At 40.2% G+C, this 16820-nt stretch overlaps 1 protein-coding gene across 1 annotated transcript in view; it reads right to left on the bottom strand.

The window, feature by feature from the left end:
• ANK2 (ankyrin 2) overlaps positions 1 to 16820 on the bottom strand; it is a 252289-nt gene that overhangs the window by 45025 nt on the left and 190444 nt on the right. Inside the window, exons 29-34 of the mRNA XM_077814767.1 lie at positions 9486 to 9710; positions 7661 to 7759; positions 6543 to 6697; positions 4640 to 4851; positions 3976 to 4180; positions 1598 to 1694 (exon numbers count right to left, since the gene is read on the bottom strand). Coding sequence (XP_077670893.1) covers positions 1598 to 1694; positions 3976 to 4180; positions 4640 to 4851; positions 6543 to 6697; positions 7661 to 7759; positions 9486 to 9710 — 993 coding nt within the window. The remainder of the gene's footprint in view (positions 1 to 1597; positions 1695 to 3975; positions 4181 to 4639; positions 4852 to 6542; positions 6698 to 7660; positions 7760 to 9485; positions 9711 to 16820) is intronic.

Genomic DNA, 16820 nt, shown 5'->3' with positions numbered 1-16820 from the left:
TCTGGCTACCAAATGTTTGTCTATATCATCCACCAATTTTAACACTGGTTCAGTAGAAAGGGTGTTAGATCCTGAGAGCTCTGTATGGCCCTCTGCTGGTGAAAAGCAGACATTTTGTTTTGCTCCCTTGTCATCCCCCCTTTCCCTAGCCATGTGCTATATATATATGCCTTTATACTGCGGGATGGAAGCAAGGGTGGCTCTATTAGCTCTATTCATACAAATATTTCTATTGAACCTGATGGGACAAGTTGCATGAGTGAAGTTACTCACAAGAATTTGAAGGACGGGGCTCATAGATTAAAAAATCTTCAGGGCAGGAACTGTATCTTCCTAGATGTGTGTCTGGGCCTCAAAGGCGCGGAACTAGGGATGCAGGGGGATGCTGCTGGCCCCGGACCTGTGTCCCGGCTGCCAGCCTCAACGCTGGGCGGGGGGGACGGGAGAGGCAGCGGTGGACAAAGGTAAGGGGGCTGGCTTTCAACACCCTCACTATTAAAAATGTTCCACTGCTGGGCCTACCAGATTTTGATTCAGTGCCACTGTAATATAAATATCAGATAATAATAAATACCATATGTTAATAAAAAATATAGATTCTTTTGAAGATTCTGTTTATAGTTATTCAGAAGGATGAATCTGATCAGGAAAGTATTTCATCTCGGTGACACTGAACAGCTGCTAAAATCATGTCTCTGTTGTATCTGCAATGCAGCAAAATCTGCAGATAGGCAGATACTCTAGCTGAATTAAATTAGAATGAGTTAATGTGCAATTGCTTTGTTTGCAAATGGAAGGATGTGTTACTGCGGTTCATTTTCATGTAAGCTTCACTCAGTTTGTTGACTGTGTCTCATGTTGTGATTTACATACAGGACCACTTCCAGGTCATTATACAAGTTCTCCCTCTCCGATTTCTGATTCTTTGGAGCTTGCTGGAAGTAACATATTATTTTATAAATTATAAACCAAGTACAGAAGCAACCTCTTTCCCCTGGTGGGTTTTCCCTGGATGAATCTTCAATTAACCGTTTAAACAAAAGACTTTTGGCTGCCCAGTCGAGGAGCACCTATCAGGCAAAACCATGGTGAGGTTTTCAAAGGGGTTCATTGATACTGCAACTCTGCACCCACTGAAATCTACAATAAAATTCCCATTTAATTCAGCAAGTACAACATTGAAAATCCCACATATGTCTGTAAAAAAAACATCTGCAGGCATAAAAGATCATATGAATACAGTTGGGCCAATTATAAAATCTCCTCTCACATCCCAGTTGGATGGATGCACTCTGGGTCTAATCATTCATGCTATAGCAATGTTCTTAAGAGCGTCCATACTTTTAAACATTTGAGTAGTCTCATTGACTTCAATGGGTAAAATTACACATATGCTTAAATACCTTGCTGAACTGTGGCTATCTTTTGCCACTAAACAGTTTAAAATAATCAGTTTATTCTGCTATATAGAAGATAATGGTTAAACTAAACTAAACTAAACCCCTTCCAAAAGAGATGTAAGTGAGAAATGCATGGAAGAAAAAAGGACCAGATTTAAAGGGTTCAGTTTAACAGAGATGTTTTGCTGTGTGTGTACCTGGCAGACACATTTGTTGTGAAGGAAACACATTCATTGACAAACGTTAATGGTGTTGTTCCTGTAATATCTTCCCATTGAGCAGGGGTAGTTCCACCTGAAAGAATAAATAAATAAATAAATAAAAATAATAATTTAAAAACAAGCAAAATCCCAGCCCTCTTTTTTGTAGGAAATTTGTAGCATGTTTCAAATTGTTGTAAACAATAGGCCCAGTTTTTCCTTCAGTTACACCTGATGTTACGCCACTGATGTTAACAGGATTGCATGGATTTAGCCAAGGAGAGAGTTTGCCCAAATAAACCAATATTCATTTTCTCAAACGATGAGTGCTGAAGCACAGCTCTGGAAACAATCTTTTCAAACTGCATCTGAAACTGTATGGGACTTACAGCTAAATGCAAACCTCTGACATAGTAAAGCAAAAAGATGAGGCTAAAATTTTCTGTACAGTAACTCCTCGCTTAACGTTGTAGTTATGTTCCTGAAAAATGCGACCTTAAGTGAAACGATGTTAAGCGAATCCAATTTCCCCATAAGAATTAATGTAAATAGGGGGGTTAGGTTCCAGAGAATTTTTTTTCACCAAACAAAAAACTAGATTATATATATGCGTGTGTATATATATATATATATACACACACACACACACACACACACAGAGTATAAGTTTTAAACAAACAATTTAATACTGTACACAGCAATGATGACTGTGAAGCTTGGTTGAGGTGGTGAAGTTAGAGGGCGTAAGATATTTCCCAGGGAATGCCTTATGGCTAAATGATGAACTAGCATTCGGCTGAGCCCTCAAGGGTTAACACATTGTTGTTAATGTAGCCTCACACTCTACAAGGCAGCACGAATGGAGGGAGGAGAGACAGCATGGCAGACAGAGACACACACCCTTTGTGTGGGAGAGAGAGAGACACGTGCATTGCCCCTTTAAGTATGTTGACATCACTCTAAGTACATTGCCTTTTGAAGTATATCAGGAAGTTGAGACAGCAGCTGCGGTCAGCAAGTTCTCTCCCTCCTGAGCCCTGTCATGTCCCCATCCTGCTCTATATGGAGAAGGGGTAAGCGGGGGACAGGAGCAGGGGGAGGGGGGACACCGTAACATTAGTTCCCCTCTGTCCCCCCGTCCTGCACAGCAAGCAGGAGTCTCCCGGGAGCAGCTCCAAGGCACAGAGCAGGAGCAGCACATGGCAGTGGGCTGAGGGACAGCTGAACTGCCGACAATTGATAGCATGATGGGCAGCTGCCGCACAGGGAACTTAGGGGAGCAGGAAGCTGATAGGGCAGCTGCTCGCCCTCCCTGGTTCCAAGCCCCCACCAGCTAGCTCCAGTGGGCTGCTCCTTCTGCAAGCAGTGGACAAAGCAGGCGGCTGCCAAACAATGTTATAAGGGAGCATTGTGCAATTTTAAACGAGCATGTTCCCCAATTGATCAGCAACATACCAACGAAACAACGTTAACCAGGGCAACTTTAAGTGAGGAGTTACTGTATGTCATAACTAAACATAACGGGGGCATGGATCAGCATTCATGTCACACTTCCTGTCAGTACCCAGCCCAAGCCAGGAAAGCTAATGGTATAACCAGCAGACCAAATTCAGTAATGAATCCTGATCACGTGCCACCTGAGGCATGTTGCACAAATGCTAAGAAGGAGAAAAACGTAACTTCTGCTCATTCCAGATTCTTTAACCATATAGTGGAAAATTATCCCAGTAACAACTCTGCTGAAGTTGTACTTGGGAGGAAGAAATTATCATAATAAATTTGTGATTTCTAGTGTATAGAACTTCCTTTTCCAATTATTCTGATTAGACTCAAGTTAAAGTTTTGCTATTTATTTCAGCAGAATTAATTCTGCAGAAGAATATTTTGCACATATAGAAAAATTTGTCGTATTATATTTTATATGCCAGTTGGGGAACCCCTCACTCATATTAATGAGCAGTTACTCATAACTGATTTCAATAGGACGAGCTGACCAAAGAAAATCAGGGGTTCCAAATTTGGCCCTAAACTCTCTGGGACATTGATTGGGTTTCCTTATGAGTCATGAATGTTTGGACATCATTGACCAGAATATGATGCTCCATAAACAGAACCAATGAAGAAAATGCTAAGAAGTGAAAAGCATGGGGCTATACAGCATGGAGAAAAATATACAATACTGCTGCTGTTCTCCCAAGTGGTGAAATATCAGTTCCACTCCAGTGGAATGAATGCAGTTTATTTTCATATCACAGCACCCAGCAAAGATTTTACAGAGATTTATGTCAATGTAATCTTTTAATACATTTGACCAACAACACTTTGTGATCTCAGGAGTCTGCATCACATACAAAACTCTGGTGCACTAAGCCTACCTGTTATGCTGCATAGTAATCTTAAAGTGGGTGTTTCTCCCCCATAACCATTCATCATCCCATCACTCGAGGCTTTGGGGACGGGAATAGTCATTGTGATTGGCTTGTGGAATTTCCTCCTTCTTGGCTCCAGGGTGACTATAGGACTGAAGGTTGCCTTGTTCCCTAAAATCTTCCTTACAAGTTCATTGTGCATAGGTTGGGCCTTTCCAAAGTAACAAGACAAAAATGAATAAACAATATGGAAATGTAGCTTAATGAAGATGTAAATGAATGTATCTGACCCCTGCCAGTGTTATATAGCAAGTCGTAATTAAATCCCACAACTCCTTTGTGAACTACGTTAGTATTACCATTGTAGCACAGAGAGGTTAAGTGACTTGCCCAATATCCAACAGTCAGTCAGTTACAGAGTCATGAATAAAACTCAAGAAATCTGACTCTCACTATCTTGCTCTAGCTTCTAGACCTGACTCTCTCTCCCACAATTTTTATTTTGCTGTAGTGGCATTTTAGATAGCAGTGGGCAAATGGTGAGCTGATGTAATTGTTCAGCTGTCTGCTGACTATGCAATATAGAAAATGTATTGTTTTACCAGGGTCATGGCTCAAATGAAAAGCCAATGAGGAAGGTGTAATAAGCCTTGTCACTGCTTCTCTGTACCTGGAGGCCAACACGAATTCGCTTGGTTAGTGCGCCCTCTGGAAAGACTGCCTGCACTTGTGGTACTACAGTGCTGCTAAGCACACCTCCCTCAGGTCCAATGAGGTTGCTGTCCTGTTTGATCCGGGACACCACTGCAAAGTACTGTGGGAAATCCCTGGTGATGATACGGCAGATACGCTTCTTCTCAAGCTCCTCTGGAGCGTCAAGTACTAAGTGAAAAATGAGTCATGTTCACACAACGAGAATTTCATAGAGCCAACACAGCAATTTCCAGACAAGAAAAGCTATACATACATAGCAATTAAAGGTGAAAAGCTTTAAAGACCTTTGAAATTTAAAGCAAAAACAGTAAAAGTCAGAATTCTGAAGGGAGTTGGGAATTAGAGATAGCCCAAAACACCTAATTCAGAACAAGATCTTTACTTTCCTGTAATGTTGGGGGACATATAAATCAAGAACTTTGATTTGAGCTGATCTTTACACTATGTACCTACTTGAAGGCCAAGGATAACATCAACAGCACAAAGCTCCAATCAGTGAGTTACTTAAGTATGTGATTTAAGCACATAGGCAGTCCCGTTCAGTTCGATAGTATTACTCACAAGCTTAATGTTAGGCACATGCTCAAGTACCACACTGAATGAAGATCTAAGTAGCCTTTCTAAAAACTAAAATGCATCCTTCAGGTACATCCTCAGCTACAGCACAAAGCCCATCTCCCTGCCGTAGATCATGGTCAGTGCCACTATAGAGTTATTACTATCCCCTCAAGTTGCAATAGTATCTGTGATTACTCAGCCCCTCCAAACAAGCAGCCTTCCATAAAGGTAATAAAATACAGCATGGTGAGATATTTGCGAAGGAAGCTCTTAGTTTAGTATTGTGAAAAGGGCATGGGAATTCATGGACCAAAAGGGAGTTAAACACTAAGAAGTTTTATATATGGAGGTTACTTACTGTCCCTGGAAGTTTCTCGAGATGTGTGGTCCCTATGTGTATCCCACATGTGGGTATGCATGCACCCGAATCCAGAAATTCTTACAAGTAGTGTCCATTGGCCACCACATATGCAGTAGGTGTCTCCTCATGCTTGTGACTGAAGGTATAAGAGCCAGCGCAGGCTGAAATCTCTCCAGTCCCTCTTCTTACCACAAATCCAACAGGTTTCGAAGCAGCGGGACAGAGGGTGGGAAGTGGAATCCAGAGATAGAGACCACACATCTCAAAGAACCTCCAGTTACAGGAAGTAACCTCCATTTCTTCTTCAAGTGCTGATTCTTATGTCCATTCCACATTGGGGTTATTGGCAAGCAGCGCTCAGACTGGAGGTGGGAGTGAGCCAGGAAGCCGGAGGCAAAGATGCTTGTGGTACTGCAGATACCATTGCTGCATCCACAGCAGAAGCGTGAACTGAGAAAGAGGGTCTGAAGAGGCATCGGCCCACACTGGCTCTTATTCCATCGGTTGGGAGCATGAGGAGACCTACTGCGCATATGTGGTGGCCAACCTCTGGACTCAGGCGCATGGCACACATGTATTCACGTGCACACATGTAGAATACACTTAAGGACCAGCACCCAAAGAAGAACTGCTCTTTACCAGATAATACCAGACATATTTTGCCTCTTTGATGCTTGTAAATGTGCTAGGATGTCAGCAAACATATACCCCCAGCACTGCCATGTATACTAAGCATGTTATGATGTTCCACTGTGACTCCTGTGAAACATCAGCAGAATGTGGCAACATGGCCTCTGGAGAGAAGGTCAGTAGTGAGGCAGTCAATCAGAGAGGAGATAAACTAGGTCTTCCCCAGATACAGAAATAATACAAAGGATCATTTTAATTCCTCTGTTATCCTCTTCAACCCCCACCTCACCCTTGTCCCAGCACTGAGTACCTTCATCCATTCCATTGAGGATTTCATTCAGTTCATCCTCGGTATATTCACAGAAATGCTCCTTCCAGCTGTCCCCATTCTCACTGCGCAGGATTACCAGCTCTCTCTCTTTCCCACGCAGAGCTGCAAAATGGGGGATCTCCACGATCACAGGCCTGACACAGCAACACAGCACATTAAATGTATATGGGTGAGAAAGGAAGAAACAGAAGTAACAGCAATCCATTCAGTCTGTTACAAAGTAACCTGGAATTCTACCCACTTCTCCAGCATAGTTGGGTGCAATCCTGAACAGCATATCAGTGGGTCACTAGAGCATCTTCGCTTTTTATAAGGACTCAGTATGTACGGTAGGACAGTTTAGATGTGCATACATCTCTTTACACACTGAAGGTACACACTGACAGCTCTCAGTAAGGAAGCAGTAGTTTGAACAGAGATTTTAGAGTGTTGTTACAAACTGATAAAGTTACTAAAACTCGTGCTCATTTTAGCTGTCGCCACCATGTGTGTTAACCTGTGTAACTAGTGTAGAGGAGATAAGAATTTGTTTCATTATGAACACACGTAAATATATATATATACACACACTCATAACTCTGGTATTTTCTACACTCTGTAAGAAAATATAAATATGCACTATACATATACCTCACGAGTGCATAATGATATAGGCCATCATGTACTTGATAAGTGTCATGCTTATTCATACTATGTTATATTATATTCAACATATAACATATTATTATTGGTTTGGTAGCAATGGGTGCAAAATAGACACACGCACAGAAGATTCTTTTTAGTTCCAATCCAGGTTTCTTTGCTACAGACATCAAGCACAAAACAGCTGGCACATTTTACAGCTAGGAAGATCTCATGCTAAAACAAAAATGAAGGTCACAGAACTTTACAAAAAAGATATAAACATACCACCAAAACAAAAACCACATACCACAAGGATTGGAAAATGGTCCACTAAAGGTTAGATATACAAAATTTCAAATCATAGAAAGGGACAATGTCATGGGCACAATGACATAAAAAAATAAATCATATTGCAGGAGAAGGAGAAGAAAGGGGAGGCCAGCATCCATCAATTTGTTTTAAGTCTCTCCTACCCAAGGAATTTGGTCCCAGGAGGCCCCAGCTGAAGGATTCGGCTGACCAAGCTTTCTCCCTCATTAAGTGGGGGAGGAGCCGTAGGCAGATGAAGTTTACTGAGTACATCCAAAGCAGCAGTGAAAGAAAGAACATAAATAAGCTTTATGTATGTTTTTTTCAGAACCCCAGTGCCACTGTCTGGTCAACAGAGTAGAATTAGGTGAAACACTGAATAAGGTTCTGCCCTAGTTGTGTCCCACTGCTGATAGAAATTAATGAAATGCTTCCATTAATGTTAATGGAAGTTTTGTCATTGAACTTAATGGGAGCAGAATCCGGCTCTTAGAATGGATGTGTCAGTGTAGTACAGTAATATTTGTGTTGGCAGGTACAGTACACAATACCTGATTTCACTGCCAGGACGCCACCCAGAAAAATGCCCATTAGTAGGGGATAAACCTATCAGGAGTGACACAAAAACTCTGACTAACGTATGCATGTGTGTTATTCAGATGAATTTTTATTGAGATTCCTCATTGGATGGAGGGACCATTTAAAAAAATAAAAGGTACTGCATGTTAGTGTGAATGTGGGGAAGGAGAGAAGATTAGAGAAATAATGATTGTGACAGCAGAGGTATTCTGCTGGTATTTTAAATTTGGTTTTTGATAAGAACTGACCTAGATTAGAAGAGAATATCAAATTAGTATTTTGTTTGGCAGCTTTTCTGCTGATGCATCTGAAACCTAGGAGCACCCTATTTGTCACAGAAGAGGACTGGCCTCTAGCTTTATGTTCCCAGTGTTTCATAACCCTTCCTGATCCATTATTAAAGAACAGCATCAATAAAATATTGGGAACAAGCATGGATACTTTCCCCTCTAATACTTGATTCAATGTATTTTTAAAAAACATCAAACCACCTCTCACTCTTCCTCAAGCTCATTCCTCCAGATATAATTTCAGAAGGTGGCTCTGCTGATTACCTTTACATGACAGGACTTAACTACAATTGAATTGTCTCAAAATGGATTTAAACTGTTGCCTTTCATAACTTCATTCGTCAGTTTCCAACTGAAGCCATTCACTCTATTGAAGGGGTTCATTCAATCATCCATTTTTGGATGCTACAGTTGATAAGGAGAGTAGCTGGTAAAACAAACAAAAGTGTGGAGAACGGCTGGTTTCAGCTGAAAATTGCTAAAACAAGCACAGCAGTAGTTGCAGTTCTGATCTTTCTATTGGGTATTGCAACATAGGACAAAATAAACTGCTAAAGAATTCCTGAGTTGTCCTATTGTTTGAACTTGCAATTTTAACCCCAGAAAAATCAAAAGCTTGTGCTTCCCAGATAGTCCAAATTATTGACAGCAGGCCTACAGACAAAACACAAGTTTCTACTATAAGTAGCTTTAACTTGTGCTGTATCTGTAGCAGGCTTTAAATTTGGTTTTAGATCAGTGCTGTGCTATTTGTTATTCATGCCTTAACTGTGGATGATATAAATAGAGTATGAATTGCCTAACACTGACAGCAATGCGATTTCCATTTTACTAGCACGGCACTGATTAATAAACTTATTCAAGGAAGCACACTAAACCTTAGTGTTAGTGGTTAAAAAAATCAGTGTTTTCAAATGAAAAGGCATACAAGCTAAGTGAATTGCTGACAAACTAATCGCTGATTTGCACTAGGGGCCCTATAACGTTATGATCAGTATGTAACAGTATACTAAACAGACATTTTCAATTTAAATCTTGAAGCAGGGGCTACCCCAGTGCAATCTGCAAACAGATGGAGCTATACCTATCATTTTCATTTAGGTCAAACAGAAAGTCTTACCCAAGAAACTGAGCACCAGAAGGTCCAACTTCAATCAGGCGGCTGGCCAGACCTTCTCCTTCCACCATCGGCGGCATGGTGGCCAGTCTATGACGTTTGACCAATCTGCAGGTTACTCGTGTTGGGGCAGTGCATTTCCGAGGAGGAATAATGATCCTTAACCCGTTGTGTCTGCAACCTCGCATGGCACCACCACGGGCATCCACCATGAAGCTAACCAGGAAGCTGAAAATAAATTTATATTAGATATGACTGGAAAGTGTATTAGCCAAAGCAAAATCACTTCAGTTCTGTTCCAAATGGTTTTCTTCCAAAATGTAACAAACTATATATCTATGGCACTTTCTTAATACGTACAGTTAAAAAAACCAACTCCCCTTTTGTATATGTAGCACTAATTCATGCTAACATCCCTGATGGCTTGCACTAAAAATATTTATCTTAAGAGCTTTTCATAGCAACACTCTTATTTTGCAATGCAACTGATGGAAGAAATATACCATATATAAAATATAGCGTCACGACCAAGTGTCTTTATTTTATACATATATATATATCGATATACACATTTTCATATTATATATTTTTCCGCAATGCTATCTGGCATATTTCTACCACTAGTGTCATTGCAATGTAAGATGGGCATGATACACACACATGTATAGTATACAATTTTAATATATATTATTAAAGGAAAATGGCTTACTAATGCAATAATATAAAGGCAATTCTGATTTTTTGAAAGATCAGTATAATTTTTTTAGTAGTCTGATGTAACTAAAACTCCTAAAATTATGTAATTCACAGATTATGAGCCAAATTTTGTTCTGGAGTAAGCAGTTACAACTCCTACTAAAACCAGTGGGAGTTCTACCTCTTTATATCAAGTATGAATGTCTCCCTATCTCTTTAACATTTAGCATTTCTTAAAAACTTTTCACTATATGATATCATGACAAACTGACTAGAGAGAAGAAAAATAATCTTCAAGATTTCAATTCACTTTTTTTAAAAAGTGACTATATTGACTTTTAACAAGATAAACACTACTTCTTACTACATTTCAGATGCCCACTTTTCTCCTTACCCTTTCCAAAGACAAAACAGGACAGGAGAAAATAAGGATGGGATTCTTCTACTAAAATCATTTCCTTATACAGAGAGAATGGCATATAATCGAATGTGAGATGGGCTTGTTGTCAATTAGGATACTGTCCCAGTGTGCCTCTGTTATATAAGGATAAGACAACTACAGAAAGATGTGGAGATGTGAGCAGGTGGTAACCATTCTGTAATGGGTTTATTTATAAATTTCTGCTTTTTCTCTCTTACTATATATACACAATGTTAATACGTCTCTGTAGGACACCCTACAGTGGCAGGAAGACATCTGTGGCAAGGAGGTCCCTCATGGCTTGAGATAAATTGCCTTTATTTTTTTCCTTTCTCCTACCTATAGACCACTTTGTTCAGTCATGACTAGACAATGTGCTGATTTTGATAGTTGTGCTGCGATCTGGGACACAGCTTAATTAAAGCCATTTCTGTGAAACGTACAAAACCCTAGAAAAAATGGCTACTTTAAATTTTATATTGTTTAGTTTCATGACTTATCATCATCACTGCCCTGGGGGTGGAGAGGCCGGCTTGCTGCAGCGAGAGTAGGGAAAGTACATGAGGCAGGATAATACCAGACCTACTTTTAGGACTACACTAGTCATCAGACAGGGATTCACACAAATACTAACATCTGCACGGAGAGACCTGCAATAAAAAAATCTTACCACATGAGAGACAAATACAGATATTTTTCACTCTCTGGGGTCACTCGGTATTACAAATATTTGAATCCATTCATTATCAAAACATTTACAATTCATTCCACATGCTGTTAAAACAGAACACCCAACACTCCGTGCAAGTCACGTCATAAAAATGAACGAGAGGAAGGAGCCACAACCTGCCAATCTAAAGCACGCCATGCACCATGGATGCCATATGAAGAGACTTCCCACTCCTTCCCACACATGCAGTCTCCTAGTCTACCACCATTCATATACCTCTAGATTTTGTTTAGTGTAATACCCTATGGAGTACAACTATTATCTCATTCCTCAGGGGACTGATGGTTTCTGTGGTTTTAACAAAAAACAAACAAAAATGAACAAGTATTTACAGCTTTAATTCCTTAGGGTTCATTTTTGAAGAAAGGACTCTACCTATCTTAATCCATTCTAGATATAGTTTAGTGTTATATATATATATATATATATATATATATATATATATTTACGAATAGGGATGAAAGAGGAAATCAAGGATGTTAGTTGCTCAACTTTTACAATAATGCTATGTGATTGTCTTTCCAAGATAAAACAAAGTCATTATCTAGATGCAGTTTTTGTGTCACCTTTATAATAAATGAATGAAAATGTTTGTGACTTTTGTCTCTGAGAATCAGCCTAAAATTCAACGATGAAGAATGCTTTAGAAATGCATTTAACAACAGCCTAAGTTCTGGGACGGCATAAGGAGTTCACAATCTGGTGTTAATATTGTGAACAACTACAGAAACTGCTACCACTGTTATTAGAGCTGGCTGAATTATTTGGTGCAAATAATTTACTGAATTAATTTTGGCATTTTTTTTCAAGTGAACTAATCATTAATACAATTTTTTTCATTATTCAACAAGTGCTCAAGATGGTCAACTAATAGTAAATGATAATGGAGTCAACAATTTTTTTCCTTTCATTCAGGGAATACTTTATTCCCAATGAAAATCTTTTTCTTAGAAATTAAGCAATTCATCGCACATTGTGTGTCAACATCGCTGTGCACACTGGGGCTGCTACTGAAATACAAATAAATAGATAATAATATCCATAAATAATAATTCAACATCCCTAATAATGTATATGGCATAGTACCCAATCAAGGAATCCCTACTACAATAGCAATACTGGCCTCTGCTATTTTCACAGGTGGTACTCTCTTTTTAAGTGAAGCTTTCTAAGGAGTGAAAGTTTTCAGATAAGCTAAAAAATGAGAAATGAACTGAAATTATGATGCTTTCCCATGAAACAGACAGCCTGTATACCTGTGAAGTAGCCCTGGAAGAGGATATTTGTTTAGACAACAAATCAGTGGTGTAAAAGTGAAGTTAGAAATAGGACAAATATCTCTTTTTTCAACATTCTTATTTATACTGGAATTTTGCAGCATGTTCACAAGTAATATAGTAGCAGCCCCTGTGTTCCATCCACTGGAACATCCAAGATCTACTGAAGGTCAACTTACAATTCTAGTATGGTCTGTGTCTCTAATGAGTGTCACAGGTGCAAAATACTAGCTATTTAACTTCAACCCTTCTCAGCCAAAGACATCAAAGCATGAAGCAAACTAACTTGTCAGTCTTCCGTTTATTTAGGGTGTCTAGCAGCTGGAATAAGCAAGAGAAAGATCCCAAATATTTATTACTAAGGCCAGCTACTATCCTCAAAAACAGAAAAAATAGGCCAAGAAAGGCACATTTGAGAGAGGATATAAAGATAACGAGAGTAAAAAAGCATCAGCGGACTAGGGACATTGACAATTCAGAAGTAATAGCTGATTTTGTTAATACAGCCATTAATAAAATGCTTAATCCTGCTTTCACTGACAGGGCCGGCCCACAACATTTTGGCACCTGAGGCGGGGAGCTCAAATGATGCCCCCATGCTCCCACGCTTGGGCCAAAACTTTGAAAGGTCTCAATTCTGCCTTCTTCCTGTTCTGCTTCTCTCATGGTACTGCTCTGCTACCTACCCCAATAAAGGAAAACGAACAACTTAAAACGCCTTGTTCAAAAACGTTAAGTAACACTTAACTTTCAAACACCTGAACAGCAAATGTAACTTTTCTTGTCTGCGTAGTAAACACTGGCATTTTTATCTGTTTGAATGATTAAAGTGGTGCTTTCCGTGCCTTCTTGGTTGCAAAGATTTGAACTGCTTCCTGAAAGTCCACAGTCTGGTCCAGCTCATGCTCTACTGAGATGGTTGCAAGGCCGAACAGCCTCTCCTGTGTCACTGTGGAGCGTAGATGTGTTTTTATTAACTTCAGCTTGGAGAAGCTGCGTTCTCCACTGGCAACTGTTACAGGAACGTTAGAAGTATGTGCAGAGCAACAAAAGCATTTGGAAAGAGGGTGGTCACCTTATTTGTGCACATATATTCCAGAACAGCCTTTGGAGTTGATCCTGCTGAAATGTATCTTGAAAGGGCTTTCAGTTCTACACCTAAATCACTCGCATCAATATCGCGCATGTCATCATGTGTCAACACTGTCTCTAGTGCCCTGCATTGCTGGTGTAGGTCTTCTTCAGGTATAGTGAGGAGTTTTGGAATATCATACAACTTCCCAAATATACTGCTGTGTTCCTTGAGCTGCATGAAAAGTTCTTCAACTGACTGTATTGCACAACCTAGCACCTGGTTAAAGAATTCAACTTTGAATTGTTGTTTGGGGTCTCTTATGGGATTATCCCGTGCCTCGTAATCAAAATGTCTTCTTCTTCGGTGACTCTTGTATTCTTGAATGGGTGGGAAAACAGCCTCAGTGTGAAGTTCTTCTGCCAACTTCTGTGCACTCTTCAGAATGTTTTGAAATCCTTCGTCTGACCGGTAAGACTGTAGCTATGACTTTGCTTTGGCCAGTTGTTCCATTGCTCCAGACATATCAAGGTCAACACCTTGGAGTCTTTTGCTTACAACATTTATTTCAAACAGTATGTCATGCCACAACACTAAACCACACAGAAATTAGAAGTTATGTATGTTTCTGGTGATTCCATTTCCCTCTACCACTGTTCTCTCATGAACAGTTCCTGTCATAGCATTATCCTCCATAATGGCAACTCTGGCATCATCCATTCTTCCCAATTTGGTGTTGGATAGGCTTTTTTGCCTCCAATCGACTTTCCCATCGTGTGGCACTCAGTGGTTTCAGTGTCAGAGAGGATGTTCCCAAATGTTGCTTCAAAATTTGCCATCGATGAGTTGATGCGGAGAAAAATACATAGATGCTTTGAATTACATTAAAATATTTAGCAGCCTCACTAGATGCTGATGCTGCATCACTGACCACCAAGTTTAATGAATGAGAACTGCATGGGACAAAAAAAGCTCGAGGGTTTAACTCTCGGATCCGTGTCGGCACTCCTCTGTTCTTTCCTCTCATGTTGGCACCATTATCATAGCCCTGACCTGTCATGTCAGCTATCGCAATTCCCGTATCTTCCAGCTTTTTAAGAAGCACATTTGTCATACCAGCTCCTGTAGTATCATCAACATCTAGAAAATGCTCTCTGCACCATTGCAGGGACATTTTCACTAGGTTCTGTTGTTACAAAATGCACCATTGAAGTCATTTGTTCCGTATGGCTGATGTCAGCTGTGCAGTCCAGAATAATAGAACATAAGAAAGGTCATACTGGGTAAGACCAAAGGTCCATCCAGCCCAGTATCCTGTCTACCGACAGTGGCCAATACCAGGTGCCCCAGAGGGAGTGAATCTAACAGGTAATGATTTTGTGATCTCTCTTGTGCCATCCATCGCCACCCTCTGACAAACAGAGGCTAGGCACAACATTCCTTAGCTAATAGCAATTAATGGACTTAACCTCCATGAATTTATCCAGTTCTCTTTTAAACCCTGTTATAGTCCTAGCCTTCACAACCTCCTCAGGCAAGGAGTTCCACAGGTTGACTGTGTGCTGAGTGAAGAAGAACTTCCTTTTATTTGTTTTAAACCTGCTACCCATTAATTTCATTTGGTGGTCCCGAGTTCTTATATTATGGGAAAAAGTAAATAGCTTTTCCTTATTCATTTTCTCCACACCACTCATGATTTTATATACTGTTACCCGGGGTTCTTTCAACCCAAAGCTCTTGGTAACATTTACTCTGTGCGAGGTGGTGTCAGGAAATAAATCATGGGAGACATGGCCGTCCGACCAATAGCCGGCTAGTACAAACAGGACAACGCAAAAGTGCTTTCACTTAAAGCTAAACTTTACTTAGTCTCAAGCACTTACACACTTCCGCAAAAGGTTAGTAAAACACCCCCAACCCGTGATAATTACCAAAGCTGAGTGTGCCTCTCGACTGGCACAGCGGCCAGCTTCCGGTGGCCGAATCTTTCGTCTGACAATGGGGACTGCAAGATGTATCCAGAGGGAGAATCCCAAAAGAGTCCAACTACCTCAAACTTTTTCCCCTTATTTATACATTAAACATGCCCCTTAAAGAAAACTTGTTACAAGCAGTTTCAGTGGTCCAACAAAAGGTTCCTTCTGATTATTGATTAACCAGGTGTGGGTTTTTCCAGAGTTTGCAGCCTTGAGGCCCCCAATAGATATTCCTGGGGCACATCCTGCTCCTCTATGCATGTATCAGCCACTTCAACACAATTCTTATCAGGAAGGACACGGGGTCAAGCTGCCCTCTCTGTGGCACCTAAAGACCCCCCCCCCCCGCCTTGGTTAAGCTAAGCCTGCTGACTTGGTCAATTTACAGCCTGCTGACTTGGCTGCTTTTAGCAATAAGCCATAGCGGTTTCAGGCACTTTACTGGTTTGTCAAAGTCTTCCCGTACAATACCTCTATCATATCCCCCCTTAGTCTCCTCTTTTCCAAGCTGAAAGGTCCTAGCCTCTTTAATCTCTCCTCATATGGGACCCGTTCCAAACCCCTAATCATTTTAGTTGCCCTTTTCTGAACCTTTTCTAATACCAGTATATCTCTTTTTTGAGATGAGGGGACCACATCTGTATGCAGTATTCAAGATATGGGCATACCATGGATTTATATAAGGGCAATAAGATATTCTCCATCTTATTCTCTATCCCTTTTTTAATGATTCCAAATATCTCGTTTGCTTTTTTGACTGCTGCTGCATACTGCGTGGATGTCTTCAGAGAACTATCCACGATGACTCCAAGATCTTTTTCCTGATTAGTTGGAGCTAAATTAGCCCCCATCATATTGTATGTATAGTGGGGTTATTTTTTCCAGTGTGCATTACTTTACATTTATTCACACTAAATTTCATTTGCCATTTTGTTGGGCAATCACTTAGTTTTGTGAGATCTTTTTGAAGTTCTTCACAGTCTGCTTTGGTTTGAACTATCTTGAGCAGTTTAGTAACATCTGCAAACTTCACCACCTCCCTGTTTACTCCTTTCTCCAGATCATTTATGAATAAGTTGAATAGGATTGGGTCCTAGGACTGACCCTTGGGGAACACAACTAGTTACCTCTCTCCATTCTGAAAATTTACCATTTATTCCTACCCT

Source organism: Eretmochelys imbricata, chromosome 4 (assembly GCF_965152235.1).
Source record: "Eretmochelys imbricata isolate rEreImb1 chromosome 4, rEreImb1.hap1, whole genome shotgun sequence".
Lineage (NCBI taxonomy): Eukaryota > Metazoa > Chordata > Testudines > Cheloniidae > Eretmochelys > Eretmochelys imbricata.
This window is presented reverse-complemented; position numbering and strand designations above follow the sequence as displayed.